We start from the raw sequence: 22,577 nt of genomic DNA, 5'->3' as shown, positions 1-22,577 counted from the left end.
CTTTGGCAGTGGACTAAGGACTGTGCAGAATCTCTCAGCAAGCATCAGTGTAAATCTGTATCTTTCAAAAATGCAGGCCTTACAGGAGGGTTGAAATAACTCCAGATTTCTGCTCTTTGTTCATTTTGCACTGGCAGAGTTTGGCCAGTGGGTGATGGTGCTGTGTATTTTGTGCTGTCCCCTCTGAAGCTTTGTCCTTTTGCTCAGCTGCTGCAGCAGCCTGGGTGCACTGGGATGGCAGTGTCAGGACTCTGATGTTCAGCTTTGTAGATCTTTGCTGGCTTTATTATCTCACTTGGTGTGTGAAGTGAGATTTTGGCAGAAGCCAACAGGTTTAAGGACAAAGCAGATGGGACCAGATTCATAAATAATAGTCAAAGAATATACATTGTTTTACTCTTTTGATATCCATAATTCTCCTGTTGCCTTCAAGATATTGCTATCCAAAAGTTCCAAAACTTGATTTTCACTGTAGGTCAGTGTAATGATTTGGTAATACATTCTCTCTGCCTGAGCTGAGGACTCTATAGCTATATTAGCTTTTAGTCCTCAAGGAACAATACCTGGAACAGACTGACTGTTCTCCCATTCTCAGACTAGTGCAGCTTTTATTCATTTAAGAATGAATTTCATGAAACAAATAGATAGCCTTAAAGCAAAGAGAAAGAATTAAATGGTTTTTTGGGAGAGCTTCTGCTTCTTCTTGTGGTTCAGTCACTCGTGACAGCAGTTTTCTAAATTAGTTAAATGTGACGAGTTCGCTGACAGATGCTTTGTTCCTATTGATCTGGCTTTATATTTCTGTTTATTTCTGCACTCTTGTAGGAAGAGGCAGACTTAATCTCATGTTCCAATGGGCTGAACCAGACCTTTGGCAGACAGAAGACTTTTTGGTGAAGCCTAAGGCTTATCTCACTTTATTTACCTGTAAATTAACCATGAACCAAAGTAATCTCTTAGAATACTGCAAAGCTGCTCAGGTTTACAACTCTTGTTTGATGTTCTTGATCTGCCAGAATTACTTGAATTTTGAATTCAGCTTCTGGTATAGACCCAAGTCATTAACAGCTGGATACTCATTAGTGGGAAACATTGCCTGAAAAACAAAGGGAAGGGTGGGTAAATGAAAACAGCTTCTATTGTCTTTCTGAAGATAGGTGGTTTTCTTCAAAGTGCTTGTAATTATCCAGAAGGCAATTGGGTTTCATGACCTCAGTTATGTGAATATTTTCTGCTCAAGAGAGAAGGGGGTTGAGTTTTCTTAATTTTCATATTGCTGCCTCATTTTCTACTGTTGCATTCTATGTAATTTTTTAAAACATTTTTTGTTTGTTCTCTCTTTCAATTGAAAAGTAAGATTTTAATAAGTAATCATTATGTGAGCTGACCTATTTGCTCCCACCTTATAGAAGTCATCTATGTTTCAAGGTCTTTGAGGAAAGGTGGATCTCTGTATGGGTGTTGCAGTGTTTGTTATAATTAATTTTAGTTCCTCTTAAATGCTATCACAGGGGAAATATTTACATGGCACCTACTAAAAAACTGGCACAGTGTTGATAAGATAATATATTTTGGTTGCAAAAAACATTGACCAATGTGGTTGATGTATCAACCATGCACTTTGTCTTTGGACTGTGAAATGAATTTCCTTAGTCTTGAGGAGTTTTTGGTTGGTTGGTTTGTTTTTCTTTACAGCTGTGTGTATATGTAATGAGATAGATTCTTGGATATATTTTGCAACTCAAAACAAACAAAACTCTTTCTGTCTTCAGGTCCAAGCCTGCAGTGGAACATAGCTGTGTTTTACTATGGCTCTTAGCAGTACTGCAAAGCAATTTAGGAAGGGAGGTATGAAGAGAATGCTCTTCAGAATGTGAAAACAGCCCTGCTGGCTTAGCCCAAAGCTTAGCTGGTCTGGTATGCCACTGGGAGTGACCAAAGCAGATGCCTGGGGAGGAATATCAGGACAAGAGAGTATATCTGCTGCTTTCCCTGGGTACTTCCATTTTCTGTTTTGTAGCTGGAGAAGTCTCTGAAACAGACGTGGTTTCAGATTTACAGGTTGCCTTTGAATGCCCTGTTTTGCTTTGAGCATGTAAACTTCCATGGTCCAAGCAATTTAGTGTCAAAGCCTTCCCATATCTTAACTAGGCAATATGTGAAGAACTGTTTGTTCTGCAATTGCCACGTGCAGGTGCACTGGCATGAAATGCAAAGTGGTCAGGAAGAGGTACCTGGGTAGTGGTGATGGTCATGTTTCCTTCCATAGCTAACAGACACAAGGATGACAAGTCAGAAACCAAATACTTGGAGTTGAAGTGATTAGTTCATCCTGCTATAGTTCTGTTTCTAATTTAAAGCATATCCCAGACACCTGTGCACTGCTGTATAGGTGAAGGCAGGTGAAAATAGATAAGCATCAGTTGGTCCATGTTGCTCTGGTTTGCATTGCATCAGTCCCTGTGTTACTGCTGGTAGCTGTGAGATTTGGAATTAGGAACTAAACAGTGCAAGGGAGCCCTGTCTGCAGTGCCAACAGGAACAAAGAGACAAGACCAATATACAGCAAGTTATCAGCTGAGTGATACAGCCACTTTCTGACCATTCCCACAAAGGATGTTTGGTTTTAGGGGTTAAAGGTAGATGGTTATCCAGCTCTGTACATACCTGTGTTTCTTGGCTGAAGCTCTGTACTCCCCTGTGTCTGCAGTGCCAGTCCCAAAGCTAACCAAAATTAAATATTTTTATTTTAGCCTCATATTATAGCTGTTTCCTGGGCTGGGGAGATGCAATGAAATGGCTGGAGGTTTTTTATGTAGGTGATGTAAGTGTGAAATGGCAGCTCTTAGGGAAGATGTTGTGGGCATTTCTGTGCATGGCTCACAGTCACTTTCACCTGCACATTTAAAGGTATAATCTTTGTGTGTAGGACATTGGGTATATGAAGTGGTGAAATTCTTCATGCTGTACTTTGGCAGTTGTTCTCTCCATTTGATTTCCAGCAGAAAAGGATAACTCTAGTTTGACTCTAGCTGATGAATACGTGGCCCTGTAATCCTGCCTGTGCTATGGGATGCTGTAAAGTATATACTGTTAACTTATTTTAATCACAATTCTGCATTTGTCTGTCTTGCTACATAATTTGGCGTGAGAAACATCTGACCTTTAGTATTTTGTGAAGATAAGACTCATTTAACCTTGGGCCAGATGGAGAAAGAGTTTTCAGGATAAACACATTAGTGGACTGATTATGATTAAATATTGGAATCTAATAGAAAGGACAGGGTGAATAAAGAATGAACTATAATTTGCAATAGGCTCTTTGAAATGATTAATTTGAAATAATTGTGGGCGATCCTCCATGAGTCTTCAGCAACTGAATCTGTTTCAGTAACTATAAGGGTAATTATTGCTTTGTACAATTCACTGTGTGAGACTAAAATGCTTATTTTAGTCCTTTTCAGTGCTTACTGCATTGTGTGTACGAGTCTGAACACAGCTGTGATCGTGTGCTTGCTAAAAGCCTTATATTGCTAAATATTTATATAAAACTTGGAAACTAAATGCTCAATTCAGAGCTCTTTAGAGGAGAACAAAAATTGAAGTGACTTGAGAAGGAAAAAAAATAAATTGTATTTTATTATATCTTTGACAAATAATAAAATGTGTCTCTCCATTTGTTCCCAGAGCATCTCAGTTAAATATGTGGGAACAAAAGCACTTGGCATTCTGAATAAACCCCATTTTTTCAGTGGTGTTTTTCTTAGCAAAGAGTGCTTTGGGTCACTGTACCCATTGCACCATTCTCCCAACTTTCCAGGAAGAGGCACAAAGCTGTAAAGGCTTATGTTAATAACACAGATCATGCACTAAAACCTTGGCTTTGTGTAGGGGGTTCTGTTGGTTTAAATAAACACATCAAGTTTACCCAGAACAGGTTTGTTCAAACAAAATATAAATGAAGGTGAGAATTAATACAAAAACTGCAGCAGCATTCACAGCCTTAATTTTTAACATTGGTCTGAGGAACAGGTCTCAGCTTAAAGAAGTAAATGTTACAGGATCAAGGCATAGGCAGATTGGCAAAAGTAAAGGTTTTTAAAGTAAAGAAGGAAAATTTTTCAAAGGTTTCTTTATTTTTTGTAGTTCTTTAAAATTATTAATAATATCATATCTGGATTTCTAAAGCTTATTCTGCAATTCCACATTTGGTTTTCTTACCTTCGTGTTATGTCTGACACAAGTATTTTTCCTTTTCAGAGGCATTCCATAAGTGGGCCAATCTCAGCTTCAAAACCCCTTGCTACACTGACAGACAAAAGACCAAGCTATGCAGAAATTCCTGTTCAAGGTACTGATTCAAGGTCATTTAAATTTTGGTTTTAGCACTGCTATTGATAGTTCTTTAAAAAATTATTTAGTATCCAAAGCATCATCATGTTACTTACTTTTTATTATCTAAATATCTTAGTAGAATCATAGACTATTTCATGTTTAAGTTCTTTCTATTTGTGTTTCATCACATGTGGTGGTATAACATAAAGATGCATTTTTGAATTTCCAACAGAACCACAACTGCATGCTGATAACTTGGTACTAGTCTGACAAGTTTTGGTGTGTGCATAAACTAAGATCACTTGTAAAATCAAGATAAGATAATTTCAGGGACATATCTTGCAGCTGTCCCAGATATTAAAAAACCCAACCTCTGGAGTTACAGGTTTTTTAACCCCCAAAATGAAACAAAGATGATGGTTGGCATTGTATTGCATGTGAACAATAAAATAACCTAATTAAGTATTGAACCTTCAGGAGCCAAATGAAAAATTGAATGGAATTGAGTGTTGATTTATCTATTTCCCAATATTCCCCTGCTCTGTGAACTTTGTTTTGTCTCTCAAAACCCTGTTCACAATGTGCTCTTCCTGTGAGAATGAATGGCTATCATGTGTTGGGTGTAGTTCTCTGATTTATGCCTGCTTTAGGGGCTTTTTGTGTGTAGATGTTTCTCAAGATAATCCCCATATGACTCCAGGCTGAATATTTCCTCTCAATTTGGTATTCCTGAGGTCTGATGTTTTCTAAAGGGTTGGGTTTTTTTTTTCTGTAGCACTTCATAATAGTGTGTATGTGCCAGATTTCCTTCTTGCTTTTGTTGAATCCATATTGAGGCTATTTGTACAATGCAGCTGCAGTTTTAATTTTAGAAACTTTGATATTTTTAGGAATATTGAAATGCCTTTCCAAGAAGATAATACAGGATTCTTTAATTGTTACAGAGTTCAGGGTAAGACATAAGGGTTAGACATAAGCTTAAACACAAAATGAATGGTATGTTTTACATGGCTTTTGTGGTTTTTTTTCAAATCAGTGAATGCAGGAGCAGGACTGTGTTCCAGGAGTGAGGGTGCCAGACAGAATTCCTGTTTACAGCCATACAGATATATTTTTAATCTATCTCTCCAGCAGTGTATGAAAATGTCACATAGTGAATGCAGGAGCAGGACTGTGTTCCAGGAGTGAGGGTGCCAGACAGAATTCCTGTTTACAGCCATACAGATATATATTTTTAATCTATCTCTCCAGCAATGTATGAAAATGTCAACTTTCAGTTAATAAATGGGGTTTTACTTTTCTTAATCCTTGTTTCCATGAGGTTTTATATTCAAATTACTGTCATCTAAGTGTTTCTACGTAGGAGTATGTAAACCTTTTGTTTGCAGTTTTTACTTGAAGGAATATTTCATAATGGGAAATAGCTTTGATTTGTTGCTATAGAAAAATTAATTTTGTTGTAGATTTTTGTTACTCATTTGCATTAGACAGAGGTGATCTTGCAATACAATATGTAAAGGCACATTTTAGACTTTACTGCATGGAGGAAGAAAGGAAAAAAATTGTAGTTTTATTTAATAATAAAATGAAAAAAAAAACCCCAAAGCCCAAAAAATGTCAATCCAACAAACCAGAGAGGAGGAAAAAATAAATCACCTGAGGGGTAAAGCAATCTACTGGAAAAAAGAAAAAAGCTTTACCACTGAACATTGTGAAAGACATATTGAATATTTTTGGCCATGTCTGAATGGGGGTTCCTGTCTCAGCCTTTTGGTGTAAGGATGTTTTTTTGACCAGGACAAGTGGATTAGCAAGAGGCTTTAGGGCAGAAGGATCAAGGTGCTCCTGGTGTGTTCCTGGTGCACTTCATTGGCAGTGGGCAATTTTAGGGCTCTTCTGTCTTCCAGATAGAATCACCTGCCCTCCCTAAAAGAGCCAAACTCAGGCACTGGTGGGCAATATTGGTGTCAGACCTGCCTGTTTACATTTGAGTGGAACCTTCAGTAAGTTTGACTCCCTCCCTTGTCTTTGTCCAGAGCATTTGTTGAGAACATCCTCCACCAGCCGGCCGGCGTCTCTGCCCAGAGTCCCTGCCATGGAAAGTGCCAAATCCATTTCAGGTAACAGCACAGCTTTGGGTGGTCAGGAAAACAGGAACTCTCACTTCACTCATGCACTTCCAGCTCTGCTTTGTGACTGGCATAACCCACAAATGTTCTTCAGTAGTTGCTGGACATTTGATGTTAACTTTGGATTTTAAAAAATGCCAGACTTGCTAAATAGAAGTTTATGCAGAGTGTTAATTTACTATCAAGCTGTATATACTGATGTCTCAGTATCAGCAGGGGCTTCTGAAACCAAATCTTTATGAATTATTGCACAAACAGAGTGATACTGTGAAAATGATGCTTTGTATAATCTGGGCAGAATTGATTTTAGATCAATATTTTTTAAAACCCCTATATTTGAGTAAATGCTTACAAGTTTGAGATAGTTTTTGTTTGTATCAGAACCCAAACTTCTTGTGTCTGGTATCTATAAAATAATGTACTTTCCCCCAGGTCATTAGAAAATAAGTCCCTGATTGATGTAGAGAGTTGAATCCTTGGTTTGCACAAACATGAACAATGGAGACTATTTAAGTATAAAGGCAAACATCATACTTTTAACTGGAAACTCTTCCATGTAGAGAATATGTAACAATTCCAAATTTGGTTTTACAGAGTACAATGCTTGTGCTTTCATTTGAAAGAAAAATCATTTCCTTTGGTAAAATGAAGCAAGCTCTGTGGAATGTGGCTGATTGGTCTCAGGTCAACATTTGATATTCTTGTTGATGATATTTAATTAATGTCCAGAGCATCACATACATGCCAATTCTTCATTAAAATTAAATGGAAATAGAACAGCTGTCATCCCTAAACTGATTTGGTTTTCTTTTTCCTTAACTACTTGAAGCTTTGCAGTGTAATTATATGGACGAGAGGAAAATAAATGTTTTGATGTTGAAATTCCTTCTCATTCATTAAATCCTTCAAATGGAAGTAATCATATTCCATTAAGATGCATCCATCAAACTTTCTTTGCTTTAAAATACAGGCTTGATCATAAATGTTTCTAGTGCAGTCTAAATCCTTCATATTTCCAAAGTGGAAAGCATCAAGAAGAATGCTGACACCTACTATTAGATATAGGTTTCTGTGCTTGCTTTCTGAACTAACGCTTGTCTGAGAGGAAGTTTGAAAGTTTTTATGTTTGCAAATGATAAATGCCTGGGCAATTCCCCCCTTAGTGTCTCGAAGAAGCAGTGAGGAAATGAAGCGGGACATCAGTGCACCCGACGGAGCATCCCCAGCCTCCCTCATGGCAATGGGCACCACCTCGCCACAGCTGTCCCTCTCATCTTCTCCCACAGCATCAGTCACCCCTACAACCAGAAGCAGAATAAGGTAACAATCCTCCACTGGGGTTAATTCACAGCTCTCTGCCTGCATGCCTCTAGTATAGAATATTGCTGCTGAGACTGCAGACCCCACACAGTAATGATCTCAGTAATCTGTAAGAGCTTCAGAAAGGTTTTTCTGCAGCTCAGTATTTGTTTTAAAAGTTAAATTTTTAAAGCTTATGAGTTAATAGCAGACTTTATACTCCACTAGAAAAGCAAGCTTAAGTCATGTCACTAAATAATACTAGCAGTTCAAAATGCCATGAAGCAGAATTCAGGAAGTGAGCTTGCAGCACATGGAGCAGATCATGCAGACTGGCTTGGCCCAGGGAGACCATGATAAACCTTAACTTCTGTAATCCCAGTTGAAGACAAAAAGCAGCATGCCCAGATCTTAATCCCAGACACTGGCAGGTCTTTTTAATAACCATGAGTGAATGGGCCTGGGTTTTTTTGTCCCACAGATGGAGTCATAGTGCAAGTCTGAGCAACAAATGGCCAGACAACCTCCTTTGATTAGTAAGACAAAAGATAAGTCTGTGGTAAATATAAAACTTTTCCTCTCTGCTGTTATCAGTCAGAGGACTTCAAAGTATTTAATCCTCAAGCTATCCAAGTGAAGTATGTCCTCAGCTCTGCTTCATAGATTGGGAGATTTGCAGACAAAGGTTAAATAACTGTGTCAAGACAGAGTTATTTCTCACAGAGCTTCCTGATGAGGCTTTTGTACAGCAGAAGTATTAAACCCTTAATGGTCAGAGACACTTGCAATATATATAAAATTCTAAGTTATTCACAGCTGTGGGTGCTTTGAAAGTGATTTTTCTGAAATCAGCTGAGACAGGCCTCAGTGCCACCATCCTTTTATGGTGCAGAAATTAAACTGAGTTTAATTGTGGGTGCTTTACTAGCAGCAATTAATGTGTATGTTAGCACCTAAATTTAAACTGAGTACATCCAGAAATAACTTTTAAAAAAACCCTAAAAGCACCTGTGTATGAACTTTGAACTGGTAACATTGAGTTGTACTGGTGTCACTCTGCAGACTGGAGCAAATAGTGTGGCATTCCAGGGTGAAAGTGTACAGTTATAATTATGAAATCATTAGTGTGCTCCCAAGCATTGCCTGCAGTGTTCAGTGCTACAAAAGACTTAATGGGCTGTGCAGCAGAGGGTGTGTGGTGAGTGTGGCTTTGGAGACACTCTGGTTTGTTACATGACCAAGAATTCTCTGTTTTCCCTTACCTTTTTCTGAAAGTTATTGGAAGATAAACAGTTATTGGTGTAGCTCACTAAAACAAATACTTGCAGTTTACTGTTCTCTATTCTAATTGAAACTTCATTAGCTCTTTGATTTGGAATGCAGTTGACCTAATATGTGAACATGTAAGATTTGTATGTCAAGCCATTTCTCATTGTCTCCATACAACTTAATTCTAATTTATTTTCTTCGGCAGTGTTTTCATAACTGTGAGAACCTGATATAAACCATGTGCTCTTGCTGGAATTTGAGAACAGGCTGTACAGCTCCCTCATGGCTAAACAGTATGTTTAGCGTAAAGAGAGAGGGATATTTTTATTTGAGTTCTATTGTTGCCCCAGATCTCTGTTCTTCAGTTCTCATAGTGTTGCATAACCCTCATTATAGATTGAATATGCAATCCCATTGTTACTTGTTTCAATCACCAAAGAAGAAAATCACCAGTGTAAGTTGTTGATATTTGTACTGATTTAAGAACTGAAATACAGAATTTCTTGAAGCATCATTCTGGCTATGTGGTGCCTATGAAGATTAGGTACAGTGACCTATTCAGATAATTTATTTCATATTTTAAATGCACAATTATTGACTTCCTTGTCGTGTTAAATCAAGATGAGCAGTTAGGTTTGAAGGCTCAGTTACTGTTTTGTGTTTACTGTCCTGCTGGACATAAATTTTCATGGATATTTCAGCAATCTCTAAGTAACTTGGAGATCCTGCCCATCCATATGTCAGTGAAGACTGGCCAAGAAAACTGCAATACATGTACTTAAGATCAGTGCCTTAGAACATTTCCCTGATGTGCCACGTTCTCTTTTGTGCATTGATCAGGAGATGCTGGTACATGGAGCAGTCTCTGGTGTTCTGTTTATAGCACGCACACAGGAAGGTATTCACATTCCATGGATGCTTTCTGTTCCCTTAGCAGGAGCTGGGGACTTGCTACCTGTAAATCTGCAGCAGAGAATCCACTGGTGCTATTATTTACTTCCACATTCCACCCCTCTTTCCAGTCACCCTATGGGCTGTAAAGAACAAAGAGTTGAAGATTGGAGAGTGAGTGTATATGATCCCAATGTCTTTTGGGAAATATTCAGAAGGAGTAACTTAGGGTATCATTTCTGTGAATGTTGTGAAAACTTTGCTTACATCTGATAGAACTCCTTAAAAATGGCAGATGGGAAAGTCTTTGCAGTTCACTGATAGCTATCTTATTTTAATTTTCCAAATGGAGATTATTAAAAGCAAAAACAATTGCTCTCACACTTCCTGTGGTAACTCATATCCATTGGTCTTTTTGTCAAAGACTCGTTATAATATCTATAGAAATACTGAGTCATGTAACCAGGCCACTAAAGAAGTACTAGCCTTTATAATGTATATTTTTTTCATCTAAGAATTCTTTTCTGAATCCTGGTAAAGAGATGCTTGTAATGTAAGGCTCATGAAAAAATGGCCAACTTAGTTAGGTTGTTCTTTTCTTCCCTAATCTTTTCTTAAGGAAAAAATTACTTAAGATAGCTTGACAAACTGGAATTGAAATTAATTGACTGCTTTTATTGTGCTAATACATCAAATGGCAGATCAGCCTACATAGATCTCCCCCTTCTTTTTTGAGAACTCCAGGTCTCAGGCAAACGTTCTGTTAATAACACCGTGCTGCTCATATGCAAACTTGTTGTTTCAAGGTGACATTTGTAATCAGCCATGAGATGCAAAAGAGATAGCATCAGTTTGTATTCTTTCTAAATAAGAAATAAAGTCACTTGAGTTAGCTTAATGGTTCAGACTGGAACTTACTGTGTTGTGACTTTAATTTTTCAAACTCTTAGAAATATGTCATTGAGGTGGAAAGATCTAGTAAAAAAGCTTAAAGGAAAAAGAAGGATGATTTGCTAATGAGAGAGTTACTCCAAAAGTCTTTTACAGGTATTCCTGGGTGTTCTGTTTTTCAGTCATAAGTGCTGTATCCTGCTGCTTCCAGCGTGCCAAGAATTTGTCCTTCTATTTGAGGCTTTATAAATACCTATTTCTGTTGTGTTATAAGCTCTTCTGGCCTTGTTCCTAGGGAAGAGAGGAAAGATCCCTTGTCTGCCCTGGCAAGAGAATATGGAGGCTCCAAGAGGAACGCCCTGCTGAAGTGGTGCCAGAAGAAAACAGAGGGCTACCAGGTACCTGCATTGCTGGCTGGCTGTGTGCAGTGGTGCCAGGCAGTGGAGCCTGCCCGTGGCACGAGCCAGGCTGCTGCACACCTGACTGCATGGACTGAGTGCCCTGGCATGTTCTGTTCCCTCCCCTTGGGACGTGTGCTCCCAGTGCTGCTCCAGCACCAGCAGCTCCTCAGTCACTTTGCTCCACAGCTTTTTCTTAAGGGGGCAGCTGCCCTCCCACTGAGGCACTTGAAATCAGCCTTTCACAGGTTGCACTTGTGAAACTGGAGCTGAAACTTTATCAACTTAGTGTTTAAATTAATGTTTCTCAAATGCAGCTAGAGTACCATTTCTCAGATTTCAGAGATTTCTTTTTTATAGGTAATTATCACAGGGTTTTCTTTGGGTCTTTGAATGCACTCCCATTTGGCCTCTTAGGGACAGTTTGTTTTGTGAAGGTGGCATTGTCTTGCATTTTGAACTTGGCTTTCCACCGTGGTTGCAGACTTTTTTTTTCACTTGGTCCAAATGTTATCAGAAGCCAAAAAACCTAACAAGATAACTGTCCAGAGTTCTCCTGATTACATTATTTTTTCGAAAGAATAGTGGCTTCAGCAAACTAAACCAGGATGTTAATAGTCTGACCATGATGTATTTGTTTGGTTAACTTGTATTGAAAGTGTTTGGAGTTCCCAACACAATCCTCAGTTTAAGAACTTTACTCTTTCCATGACTTGAGCCTCACAATGCAGGAGGAAGTTGAGAGCCACATAACAGGATGGTGGCCCATCCATAGGAAAAGTCCTCCTGCAGCACAATGGACAGGCTGGGATATCACCCTCCCCCTCTTCCTGTGGCACGTCTGATACTCAACTGTGCTATTTCTGAGGAGAAGCAGCTTTGTGGAAAGAGCCTTTCTCCTTCCCCACGTTTTAAAAAAGGCAGGATGTTACATTGCTTTATAAATCCTCGAACTAAGTGCAAAAATATTTTCCCATATTGTCTTGACATGAAAGATGAATTTGACAGCTTCGTTAATCTGGTTAGGAAAAGTGATAGAAATTATTCCAAACTTTTCACTCTGTAGTTGTGTGCACATTCAAGAATACCCTTCTGATTCTACAGATTGCTGCTTCTAATTCCTGGAGTTTTATAAACACTGCTAAAGGGATAGTGTACTTGCTTCAGAACCTGCAGCATGGAGCTGGGAAAGCACAGAGCATCTGCAGAGCCACTGCAATGCCTTCATTGAAAGTGTAAGATAGTATCAGGAGGTTATATTAAGTAGTTCTGGGAGAAGAATGGCTTTTTCTTTAGGCACACTCATTTTTCATTTCTTTGTTGTACAGAATTTGATTATTTTCAGCATCCCCTGAAATTCAGTTCTGGTTGAACACTGTGTTGGTGGCATTCTAATGTTCTAAACATACCCAGCACTGTATTCATTGTGAGCAGTGCTTATCCAGATTTCTGGCATCTCACTGTTATCAATAACAGATAAGGATCTTTTTCCTTTTTTATTTTCAATGAATCTCTGCTTCATTTAATTTTATTTTAAATCTATATGTGTTCAAAACTGACAAACAGGAGACAAGCAAGGGTAATGAACATCTCCCTTCCTCATTCAGTCTTGCTGAAGGTGCTCAGCTCTTCTTCCTTCCCTGTCATCCAAGCATGGACAGGGTGCCCTCTTTACCTGCAGCTCTTCCTGGTGTCTCACACTCTGCCACTGCTCCCTTTTCTCCCCTGACAGCATTTCCTGTCATCAGAACCTCTTCTTTTCCACTGTACCACTGTTGTTTTGTTTGCTTTAGCACCTGGGTGGGAGCCAGCACAGGCTTTCTGAGCTGCAGGTACATGCTGGCTGCCCAGCCCTCCTCTGTGTCTGAGCTGCTGCAGGAGCCTCACAGAACACAAGTGCTAAAGATCCCAACCTTTTCCTCTAGGAAGAGCAGTAGGTCACCAATTTCTATCCAATATTAGCTGTAAATATGGCAGGCTAAAGGAGGGATACTTGTAGATGGAGTCTGTAACAAGTTCTAAAATCACCTGGAAGATTGTAACCATCATTTGGAAACAAGCAAAAGAAAATAAAGGATTAGAAACCTTTTGATTCACAATAATTATTTTCTTAATTTTGTCCTATTCATTTTAAACTACCAATACTTAGGTAAAACCCAGTATTTTTCAAGATGTGTTTAAATCACAATTAATTCATCCACTGCCAACAGTAATCACTTTTTTTGTCTTGTTTTCTCCTTCTCACCTGGAGGTGATGTCTCACAGCTGTAGGTCTTTATGCATAAATGCATGTAAGGTATTTATAGAAAATTATTTCAGCTCTTGGTGTTTCACAGGGAAGATGGAGCCATGCACCTTGAGTTAAAGCTCCATTTCTAACAGAGACATGTTTCTCCTGGTATTATTTTGTCTTTCATCTCTGGTGTTATATTTCACACTGGATAGTGGAAAGTAGCTAATAAATACTAAAAAACAGTAATCACACAAATAAGATACAAATTTTAATTTCTAGAATTTTTTTGGTGTATAGAGTTCTAGGTGAGCTGCCAGTGGTTTAGCCTGTTAAACACCAGGTGGAGTTGGTTTATCCTTATCAGCAGGGTAAAATACTGCTGATAATTTATGTAATAAAATAAATTTCTCTTCTTTGAAGAGAAAAAAATCCCCAAAAAAACAAATAAGATACAAATTTTAATTTCTAGAATTTTTTTGGTGTATAGAGTTCTAGGTGAGCTGCCAGTGGTTTAGCCTGTTAAACACCAGGTGGAGTTGGTTTATCCTTATCAGCAGGGTAAAATACTGCTGATAATTTATGTAATAAAATAAATTTCTCTTCTTTGAAGAGAAAAAGCACCCAAAAAACCCCACACCAAAGTCTGTCCTGTTTCAAAGAGAGAAGGTTTTCTTTACTCACAAGATACTTGTGGAGAACACAGCCCTGCTGAATTGTCTGGTATAACTGGTATGGGGTTTTTGTCAGCTCGAGTAAAATGGAAGAGAAATAACTCCTGCTTTCCTATCCCTTCTAGAAAATTGCTTTCTAGCTTTTGATTAAAAGTCTTAAGTACTTATTTCTGCCTTAGAAGCTTGAGAGACTTTGTGAATGCTAAATAATTCAAATATGATAGTGTGGTGAAGCTCTTAATTTCAGTCCATTATAGTGGAATAAACCCTGTTAAAAAACACTGTAAATTACTTCATTGTACACTTTTCTTGATTTATTCAAGCAAATTTGGAGGGGAATAAATGAATAGTCACCTTTAAATGTAGTTGTTAATATTTAACTGTGTTCCAAATGTTTTTTCAAGACCTCAGTAAAAAAATCAGGTTGATACACCCAATGAAAATAAGAAGTTTCTGGTGTAAAAACCTGAATTACTTCATCTCTTACTGTATTGTAGCTTTTAACATGCTGCCTGAGTGTGGTTTGCAGGCAGGATTTCTCCTTGGAGCTCAGGTTTGGAGGATGTGATCTGCAGAAGGTCAGTGCAGGACTAGCAGAGGCAGGTTCTGTATTAACCCAGAGCCTCCAGTCCTGACACAATTGCACACACAAATTACTGAGCTGCATTGAATTCTGGGCTGAGCAGATCTCTAAGCCAGGAGAGAGGAGAGCTGCTCTCAAGATAAGCATTTAGATAAAAGAAGAGCAAATCACCCTTTGGTTTTCAGATCAACAGGCACAAAATAGTTGAAATTTCATCATGTGTTAGCTTTGCTCAGGATCTGACACTGCTGCAGAGTACAGAGCCAAGTGCTGCATTTTTCAGAGGAGAGATTCCTCCTGGCTCCTCTCAAATATGTGCAGTGTCATAAAACTGTCATAAATTCCAGATATCTTCAAAGCATAAAGTAATCCCATCCAGCTGTTATGGAGCATTTACCCTGGCTGCAGCACAGCTACTTTCATTTTGAGTACACAGCTAATAAAAGTTCCAAAAAGGATGTGAGCATGCATGTTTCATGTTAAAAGAGGACCAACAAACAGGATACACACATCCTTACCCATTCTTATCTCCACCAGTATTTCAATTTATTTTCCATTTTTGTCAGCATTCTGAAAGATAATTCACTTCCACAAGTCTGACACCAAAAAAGCAATTGTCACAAAATTGCAACAAGAATAGACTGGGTTTTTTTTCAATTTTCTTTAAGATTTACACACTTTCTAGCTACAGATACACTTAGTGTAGCCATGTCCTCTATTTCATGCAATGCTGCGTTCTGGAAAGACTTTTGCTGCAAAGACCTATTTTTTACCTCCTGTACAGATCAAAGCTACGTGTCTTGCAAAAATTTGAATGCTATGCTCAATGCACTTGGAATCAAGCAATGCTTTCATTTGTGCTTGGGCAATAAGTGTGGAATAACAAAACTAGAAGTAAAAAATTGTTCAGATTCCTTTTTTTTTCAGACTTATTAACACCGAGCTAGGTCATATTCTATTCAAAGTACTATATTGATTTTAAAAATGCACAAGAAAAGGACATGACTGTGCTTATGTAAGCCTGTGTTCAAATACTGACTGCAGGGTGTGCATTCTGTGCTGTCTGGTTGATTCATCAAAGCAGTCAGGATGCCAAAACACTTCTCTCCTTGGTTTAAGTTGATGCTTTAGCCAAAAATCGTTGAGTTATGGAAAGACATGCTTCCTTTTTTTGTTTGGATTGGATTCTGATAATAGAGAAATGTCAACTTGTTAGACTTAATTATGACAAAATTTAGAATAAATTATGAAGCTGTCTGTACCTCTAAGTGTTTCAGACACTAATGTCTGCAGCTATTACTGGATTTTGTGAGAGTGACTGCTTCTTTTATGGTTCTTCTTTGTGCCCAAAGTGAAAAATGACATGTGTTTGGTATGGAAAGAAACATTACCAGTCAGTGTTTAAGGATTTTGCTGGTCTATATTTGCCACTTAGTGCCTTTCCAGAAGCTGGGATTGAAGAGGCAGTAGCTGGGACTGCTGCTAAGTTTATTCCAGAAATACTTTCATCTTCTCACCCACTGCCAGAAGCAGATAGCCACAGCTTTATTCCATGATTTGAGAGTCAGTGAATCCTGATTCAGTGGAGCATGGATGGCAGTTCTGTTGTAGTTAACCTTTGTAATCTTCTGTAATGGATACTCTTTTCTTTTGTGCACACATCTTTAAAACCTTTTAAAAGCATTTTACTAGTAATTTTCTGCCATGGGAAGAAGCCTGCCAAGGTCTGCACACTAAAACTTCAAATCTTGTATTAAGGATTTAATATATTATAGCACAGAATCATATTAATGGTTTTGCTGTCTCAACCCACTTATTTAATTAACTAATACAACAGAGACATAGACACATGCTTTTATTTTCTTCATGTCCTGACTCTTTTGAGAGCCAAACCAAGTTTGGATATGGGAGTGCAGAACAAGGGGTGGAGAAATAGCTGCAGTGCAGGATGCTCCTCTGCTGGAGTTCTGATGGGCACAATTCAGGGAGGTTGAAGCTGGGGATGTGTCTTAAAAAGTGATTAAAATTGCTTTGTTCTGAATTTGTAACTGCAAGTTAGAAACCGTGGTTTCTGTAGTTGGGTTTCTTGATGTTTGTGGGGGTTTTTAGCTGTGGAAGTTTTCTGGGGGATAAAAAAATTAAGGAGTTATAATAGGTAACATCTGTTTCTTGGTTTTCAAAGAAAAAGTATTTTTACTGACTTTAGATCCTCTATTAATTTAGAATTATTGCAAAAATCAATAGGGGAAAATTTTAAAACTAGCAGTATGCTGGTTAAAACCACTTTAAAATGGTAAGTTTCAGAAAAGCCATGGGTTTGCAGAGATTGACAGACTGATGTTATGCAGAGCCCAGTCTGTTAAGCAGTGTAGATAGCTTCATGGGGAATACTGGTTTTAGTCTTTTTTTCCTGTGTGAGCTCAAGGGAATCCTTGGTGGTATTTTGTGGTGGTTGCTCCTACTCTGCAGTTTCCTGTTCATTAGGGGCTGGAGTCATGCTTGAAATGCTGCTTGGTTGTGGATCTACCAAGTTCTAGTACCATCTCTTTTTCACTTTATGTTCTGTCTCCAGAAAGTCTTTCAAATTTTTAACTCTGTTGTTTACTCCTGGTTGGAAAGTGTCTTCCACAGATCTTTTTATGACAATGGTCTGTTACTTAACTTTTGTAAAAATCACCTTTTTAAAAACCATCTACCCCAAATACAGAGGTGGCTTCACTCCCATCCTGCCTATGAATCATAAATATACAAGGGATGATAAATGCCCTTCTAGTTCATTTATCTCCAGAAAAGCTTTTTCCTCATTTGACAATTTATCTGAAAGTATGTCCTTCAGTTGGTTTCATGCTTTGTGGTCTGAAGAATAATTCTTGAAGAATAATTCTAGATTAGATTCCAGCAGAATTCTCTTAATAGAGCCAATTACTTAATAAAAGCAGTAACAAAGAAGAAATTATGGCAGAGATTTTAGGCTGATGTTCTGTTTACCATCAATTCTTTGAGAAATAAGAGTTTAATGCAAGATTGATTTCATTATACTGACCAAGCTTTTTCAAAAAAACCACAAGTAGTTAAAAGCATTTAGGAAATAAAATTTGCTGTATTTAAATGTGCCAGTTATGTGCTCAAAGCCCTACATGAAAAATTAAATTTTCAGTTTAAATGACAATCTGTCCCATTTCTAGATTTGTTTTTACTGTCTGACCAATATTATACTTCTTTTAGTCTGAGAGGTAATAATAATTCATAATGCTTAGAGCAATTGGAAACAGAAACCAGTCCCTTTTAATTGTTTCCTTCCGTTGTATTTAATTCAGCCTCTCTGGATACATTAAAATTCTTGGATGATAGGTTTGTTTTCTGCTTGTTGTCTTAATAATAAAAGCTGGACCCTACAAGATGATTTAGAAAAATGGGATATGGTGAGTTTGGTTTTGTTTGAGAACCAACCAAACTTGTAGGTGTACTTTGAGTGGCCCTTTTCCCCCACAGTGTTTATATTAAAAATTCAGCATTCTATGGATACTTACTAATATTAAAGTTTTTAGTTTGTACAATTGTAATGTTGAAGAGAAGAAGACTTTTGCTTGTTGTAATTTCACTGGCAATGCCAGTGAACATCTTTCTCCTCCCCTTGCCACATCACTTGGTCATGTCAGGGAAGGAGGGAGAACATTTCAGCCAAGAGGTGAAAACCAGGTTGGAGTTTTTCCTCCCTCAGTGGACTGTCTAGCAAAGCACACATGATCATTCACAGCTGATTTTTACAGCCAGCTTGCCACACAAGTCTGTGACAGAAAATGCTCCTCTCCCGACCTTCATCCATCTTACTGACACACATGTGAGCCTGAGGCCTTATTGGGTACAGGGTAGGAGGAGAAAACTTTCCAGAAAGTGGCTTCTGTAAATAGACACATGTAGAAATTTATTTGCTTTAACAATCTGACATTTTTCCCTTTTTTTCCTTAAAACCTCATCCTATGTGTTTCATATGTTTCCTTAATTTAAGTAACACTGAGAAAGCTTTAACTAGGCATTAATTTAAATCCAATTTCCTGTCTCTCTTGAGGAAAAAAGAGCTTTTTTTTTTTTTTTCTCCCTTCATTTTTTCCCTTTTGCTGGTGAGTTTTCCCAGCCCGTGGCTGGAGGAAGCTGGGAGCAGAGCAGTTCCCACAGCCCGGGGGTCTCGGGCGCCGTTTCCGCGCGCGGCTCCGGCCGCGGGCCCCGTGAGCCCCAGCACGTACACTGACCCCAGAGCCAGCCTGCACGGGGCCACTTCACAGCACAAGCTGAGCAGGAAACCAAGATTTCCCTCACATTCTTCTAGAAATGGCCCGGAGTTTTGTTTTTTTCCTCTTTTGGAGGAGGTTGTGCTGTTGTTCATGTGGAGTGCAAGCGGCCTGGGCTGCCTGGCACTGAGCACTGGCTCTGGGGCATTCTCTGCCTCAGCAGTACCAGCCCTAGTGCCTTGTCCAGGACAGCTGATGATGATGATTAAATTGCTGTCAGGGGAAAGGTTGGCTCAGGTGGTTGTGATCCTGCACTTTTGTCACTGCAGGTTTTTGTTCCTGTTGTTAAAACTTTGAAAAACTAAATAAGCTTCTGCTTGAGCCCAGTTTAGTGGGTTAGTTATTAAAGCATATTTGTATTTCTCCATGAAAGTGTAAAAGATATATGATATATTGTTGTTACTGGTTGTTTCCTAATTAAAGTTTAAACTGACTGCTATCCACTTAGCCTCTCTAACATCGTTTGACTGCCAACAGCCAAATATACAGTCATTTAAAAGGTCACTGAGGCATCTTGTTCATAACTCTTTTGGACTGGGCTGACTCTACAATAATTTATACAGTCTCAGGAGATGCATTTACCAGTGCTACTGAGTTTCCTACGGGAACTAAAAGATCAAGAGTGCAAGACAGCAGTTTTCAATTTCAGTTTCAATCCCAAAGATTCTCTGCTACTGTCAGCACTAAATCTGCTTGAACATCTTTATTTCCAAATGAAAGTTAACTGTTGTTTGTGATCTTGTTCACATCAGTTTCTGTAGAGAAATGGTTTGTTTAAAAAAGAAAATACTTTTCCTCATCATTTAGAAGTTTTGCCTGGATATGAATTTGGTAGAAGCAGAAAATAGAATGAAGATGAACAGAGATAGGAGCACAGGGTCTGATCAGGGATTTGGGGTCCACGTCTTTGACTTGTTTGCTGTTCTGTCTTGGGACTGTGCTGTAGAGCATCAGGGCTACTCATGGCCAGCTGGGCCAGGCTGGGCAGCAAGGTGGAGCTGTGTCACATCCTGATGCACGTGCAGCTGTGTCATCCTCTGGGTGCTGTGGGTGGAAACACTTCCCATTGGTGTTACTAGATTTGCTTTTCAGCTGGTTTTGTTTAATCCAGTTTGATTTGGCTGTTTGTTTCAATAGAAACACTAATCTAGTGTCTCCAGTGTGAATCTCTGGCCCTCACAAAAATGACTTATTCCCATGCCTCTGAAAAACTGAGTGAAATTTTCACTTTTAAATTTGTATTTGTGGTACAGTTGCACCAAATTCATTATCTTCACTAGCACGACATTTTACAGCTTTTAACACACACTCAAGCCCACATTTTGCACTTTTTTGGGGGGGAGGACTTACAATTATCGAAATTAATATATAAAAAACTGACTTTCTTATCACTGTATTATTTTCCTCTGTTAGTGCAGTTCTTACTACAGAACTTTGGTATTGGGCTGTCCACTTTCTCTGCCAATTTCTTTGAAGGTTTAAAAAGAAGTTTTGATTAATTGGTAGCATGTAATAATTGTTAGATTACGATTTTAATATTGCTTTTATTTTTCTTCCCTTCAAGAATATTGACATCACAAACTTCAGCAGCAGCTGGAATGATGGCCTGGCTTTCTGTGCAGTTCTCCACACTTACCTCCCAGCCCATATTCCCTACCAAGAACTGAACAGCCAGGACAAGGTAAGACATTAAAAATCCCATTCCCAGGGCTGCAGTGCTTTAGCTAACATGAGTTAATTAAGAGCAGTGAACTAATTTGAGTTCTAAAAACCCCAGTGTAACTAGGATTTCGAAATAATCTCTTTGTATTCTGGTCTACCACAATTCATACCTGCTGCTTAGCCCAGGATGTGCAATCAGTGATAACAGATCCTAAAAAAAAAATATTATTTCATTAATTCATTAAGAGATTTTATTTATTTATTCTTTTCAGAGAATAAATAATCTATTTTTTAGTCTTTTATAACTCAGTTGTTCTTTGCTGACAATGATATTCAGCATTACCTTCTGAGCAGGCAATTAATAAAAAAATTTATACATTTTTGGATGATATTAAAACACATAATTCCTGTGGCTTTTTAAAATCACTGTAGTCATATTATATACTCCATTTGAAGTTTAAGTAGTAGCATTATTATGAACATTCTTAAGACCATTTTGTTGAAATGAAAATAGTATTTCCTTGAAATAGTATTGAAATAGTGTTTCTTTGTTTTCTAACATGTTTTCATATCTCATGCAGAGAAGAAATTTCACTTTGGCTTTTCAGGCAGCTGAAAGTGTTGGCATCAAATCTACTCTGGTAAGATTTAATTGTATATTGAATGAATTATGACCCACTTAGAAAAATCAAAATTACTCTGTTTTATATCCTCAAAAGATCTGGATGTTTATGCTTAAAAATAGCAGCAGATGAGCTCAGCTAGAGGTTATTGCACTAAATAGTGACTGACATGCAGACTGGTTAAGCTTTAAAAAGAAAGTTCACCAACACTTATCTCCCAATATGAAAATAAATATTAATAATGGTAGTGGATTTTTTTTGAGAATAATTTGAGAATAAGATTTCAAAATCCATTAAATCTGTCCTGTCTCTGACCTACTTCTAAATAATTCAGGATTTTTTGAACTCTGGAGCTACAAATCAAGCAGTGTAATTTGTTCCTTTTTCTCAGTGTAGTGTGAGAGTTGAGATTTGCCTCTTAAGTTTAGACTTTAATTTGTCATCGTTGCAAATAGTTGTAAGGTTTTTTCAGTGATTGTTTAAAAGTTGTTTTACACAAATTTCATAGTAAAAGAATTAGTTTTCAGTAGTAGAGTGTTTACTAGAACAGGAGTATTTCTGAAGGTGTGGAGTTGGGAGTACCCCAAACCCTTGTGAGTGATCACAAAAATTCAGCTGAAATGGCCATTATCAGAAAGGAGATTTAAGTGATACTTTTGCAACCTAAGTTCTAACAAAGCTGCCATAGTTAGCAACTACCAGTACAACAGAGTTTTAAAAATAACACTTTCCTTGATCCTTATCAGTGCTTTTACCCCCCAGCATTGTGTTTGCTGACAATGGCAGTGCAGCTCCTGGGCTTTCGTACTTTGACTTTGGCTCTGGTTTCAGATGTGGAAGTTTTCTACCAAGTGCTGATGTAAGAATGAGATAGTGGAAAATAACTACAGAAATTCTTGCATAACTCAGCCATAGTCCAAATGGTTGCTGCCTGCCCTTCCTTTTTGTGATGTACTTCATTAAAGATACTCCAGACAGGCAAATGGAATGGAATTCAGTCTAAGTGCAAATTGCATCCCTCTGAAGAAGTCAGTAGCTATTTGCATACCTACATCCACACTGTGTGTGATGTGGAGGTTTGTGCATTTTTTTCTCATCCATATTACATGAGTGAGGGGCTAAGAAGGCTGTGAAACCTGCTGTATGTAACCAGGGGTGGAATGCAAGTAGAAGTTATTCGTTTTCTGAAGAAGGTGTTCAGCTAAAAGAACTCACAACTTTTTTGAGTTCTGGAGATTCCTGCATCCAAAACTTTCAAACAGAGCCTTACAGTAACAGAAATTACTAGGAACTGCATCACTCTG

The 22,577-nt window shown here is 38.2% G+C and overlaps 1 protein-coding gene across 2 annotated transcripts in view; it reads left to right on the top strand.

The window, feature by feature from the left end:
- Positions 1-22,577, top strand: part of SPECC1L (sperm antigen with calponin homology and coiled-coil domains 1 like) — a 62,493-nt gene that overhangs the window by 32,443 nt on the left and 7,473 nt on the right. For both annotated transcript variants that reach the window (XM_039725832.1, XM_039725831.1), the window contains exons 10-15: positions 4,261-4,351; positions 6,372-6,455; positions 7,628-7,784; positions 11,110-11,212; positions 20,553-20,669; positions 21,232-21,291. In XM_039725832.1, the coding sequence (XP_039581766.1) occupies positions 4,261-4,351; positions 6,372-6,455; positions 7,628-7,784; positions 11,110-11,212; positions 20,553-20,669; positions 21,232-21,291 (612 nt within the window). The remainder of the gene's footprint in view (positions 1-4,260; positions 4,352-6,371; positions 6,456-7,627; positions 7,785-11,109; positions 11,213-20,552; positions 20,670-21,231; positions 21,292-22,577) is intronic.

This window comes from Passer montanus, unplaced genomic scaffold (genome assembly GCF_014805655.1).
Source record: "Passer montanus isolate IOZ18808 unplaced genomic scaffold, ASM1480565v1 scaffold57, whole genome shotgun sequence".
Classification (NCBI taxonomy): Eukaryota; Metazoa; Chordata; class Aves; order Passeriformes; family Passeridae; genus Passer; species Passer montanus.
The sequence above is the reverse complement of the archived record's forward strand: the minus strand, read 5'-3'. Positions and strand labels throughout refer to the sequence as shown.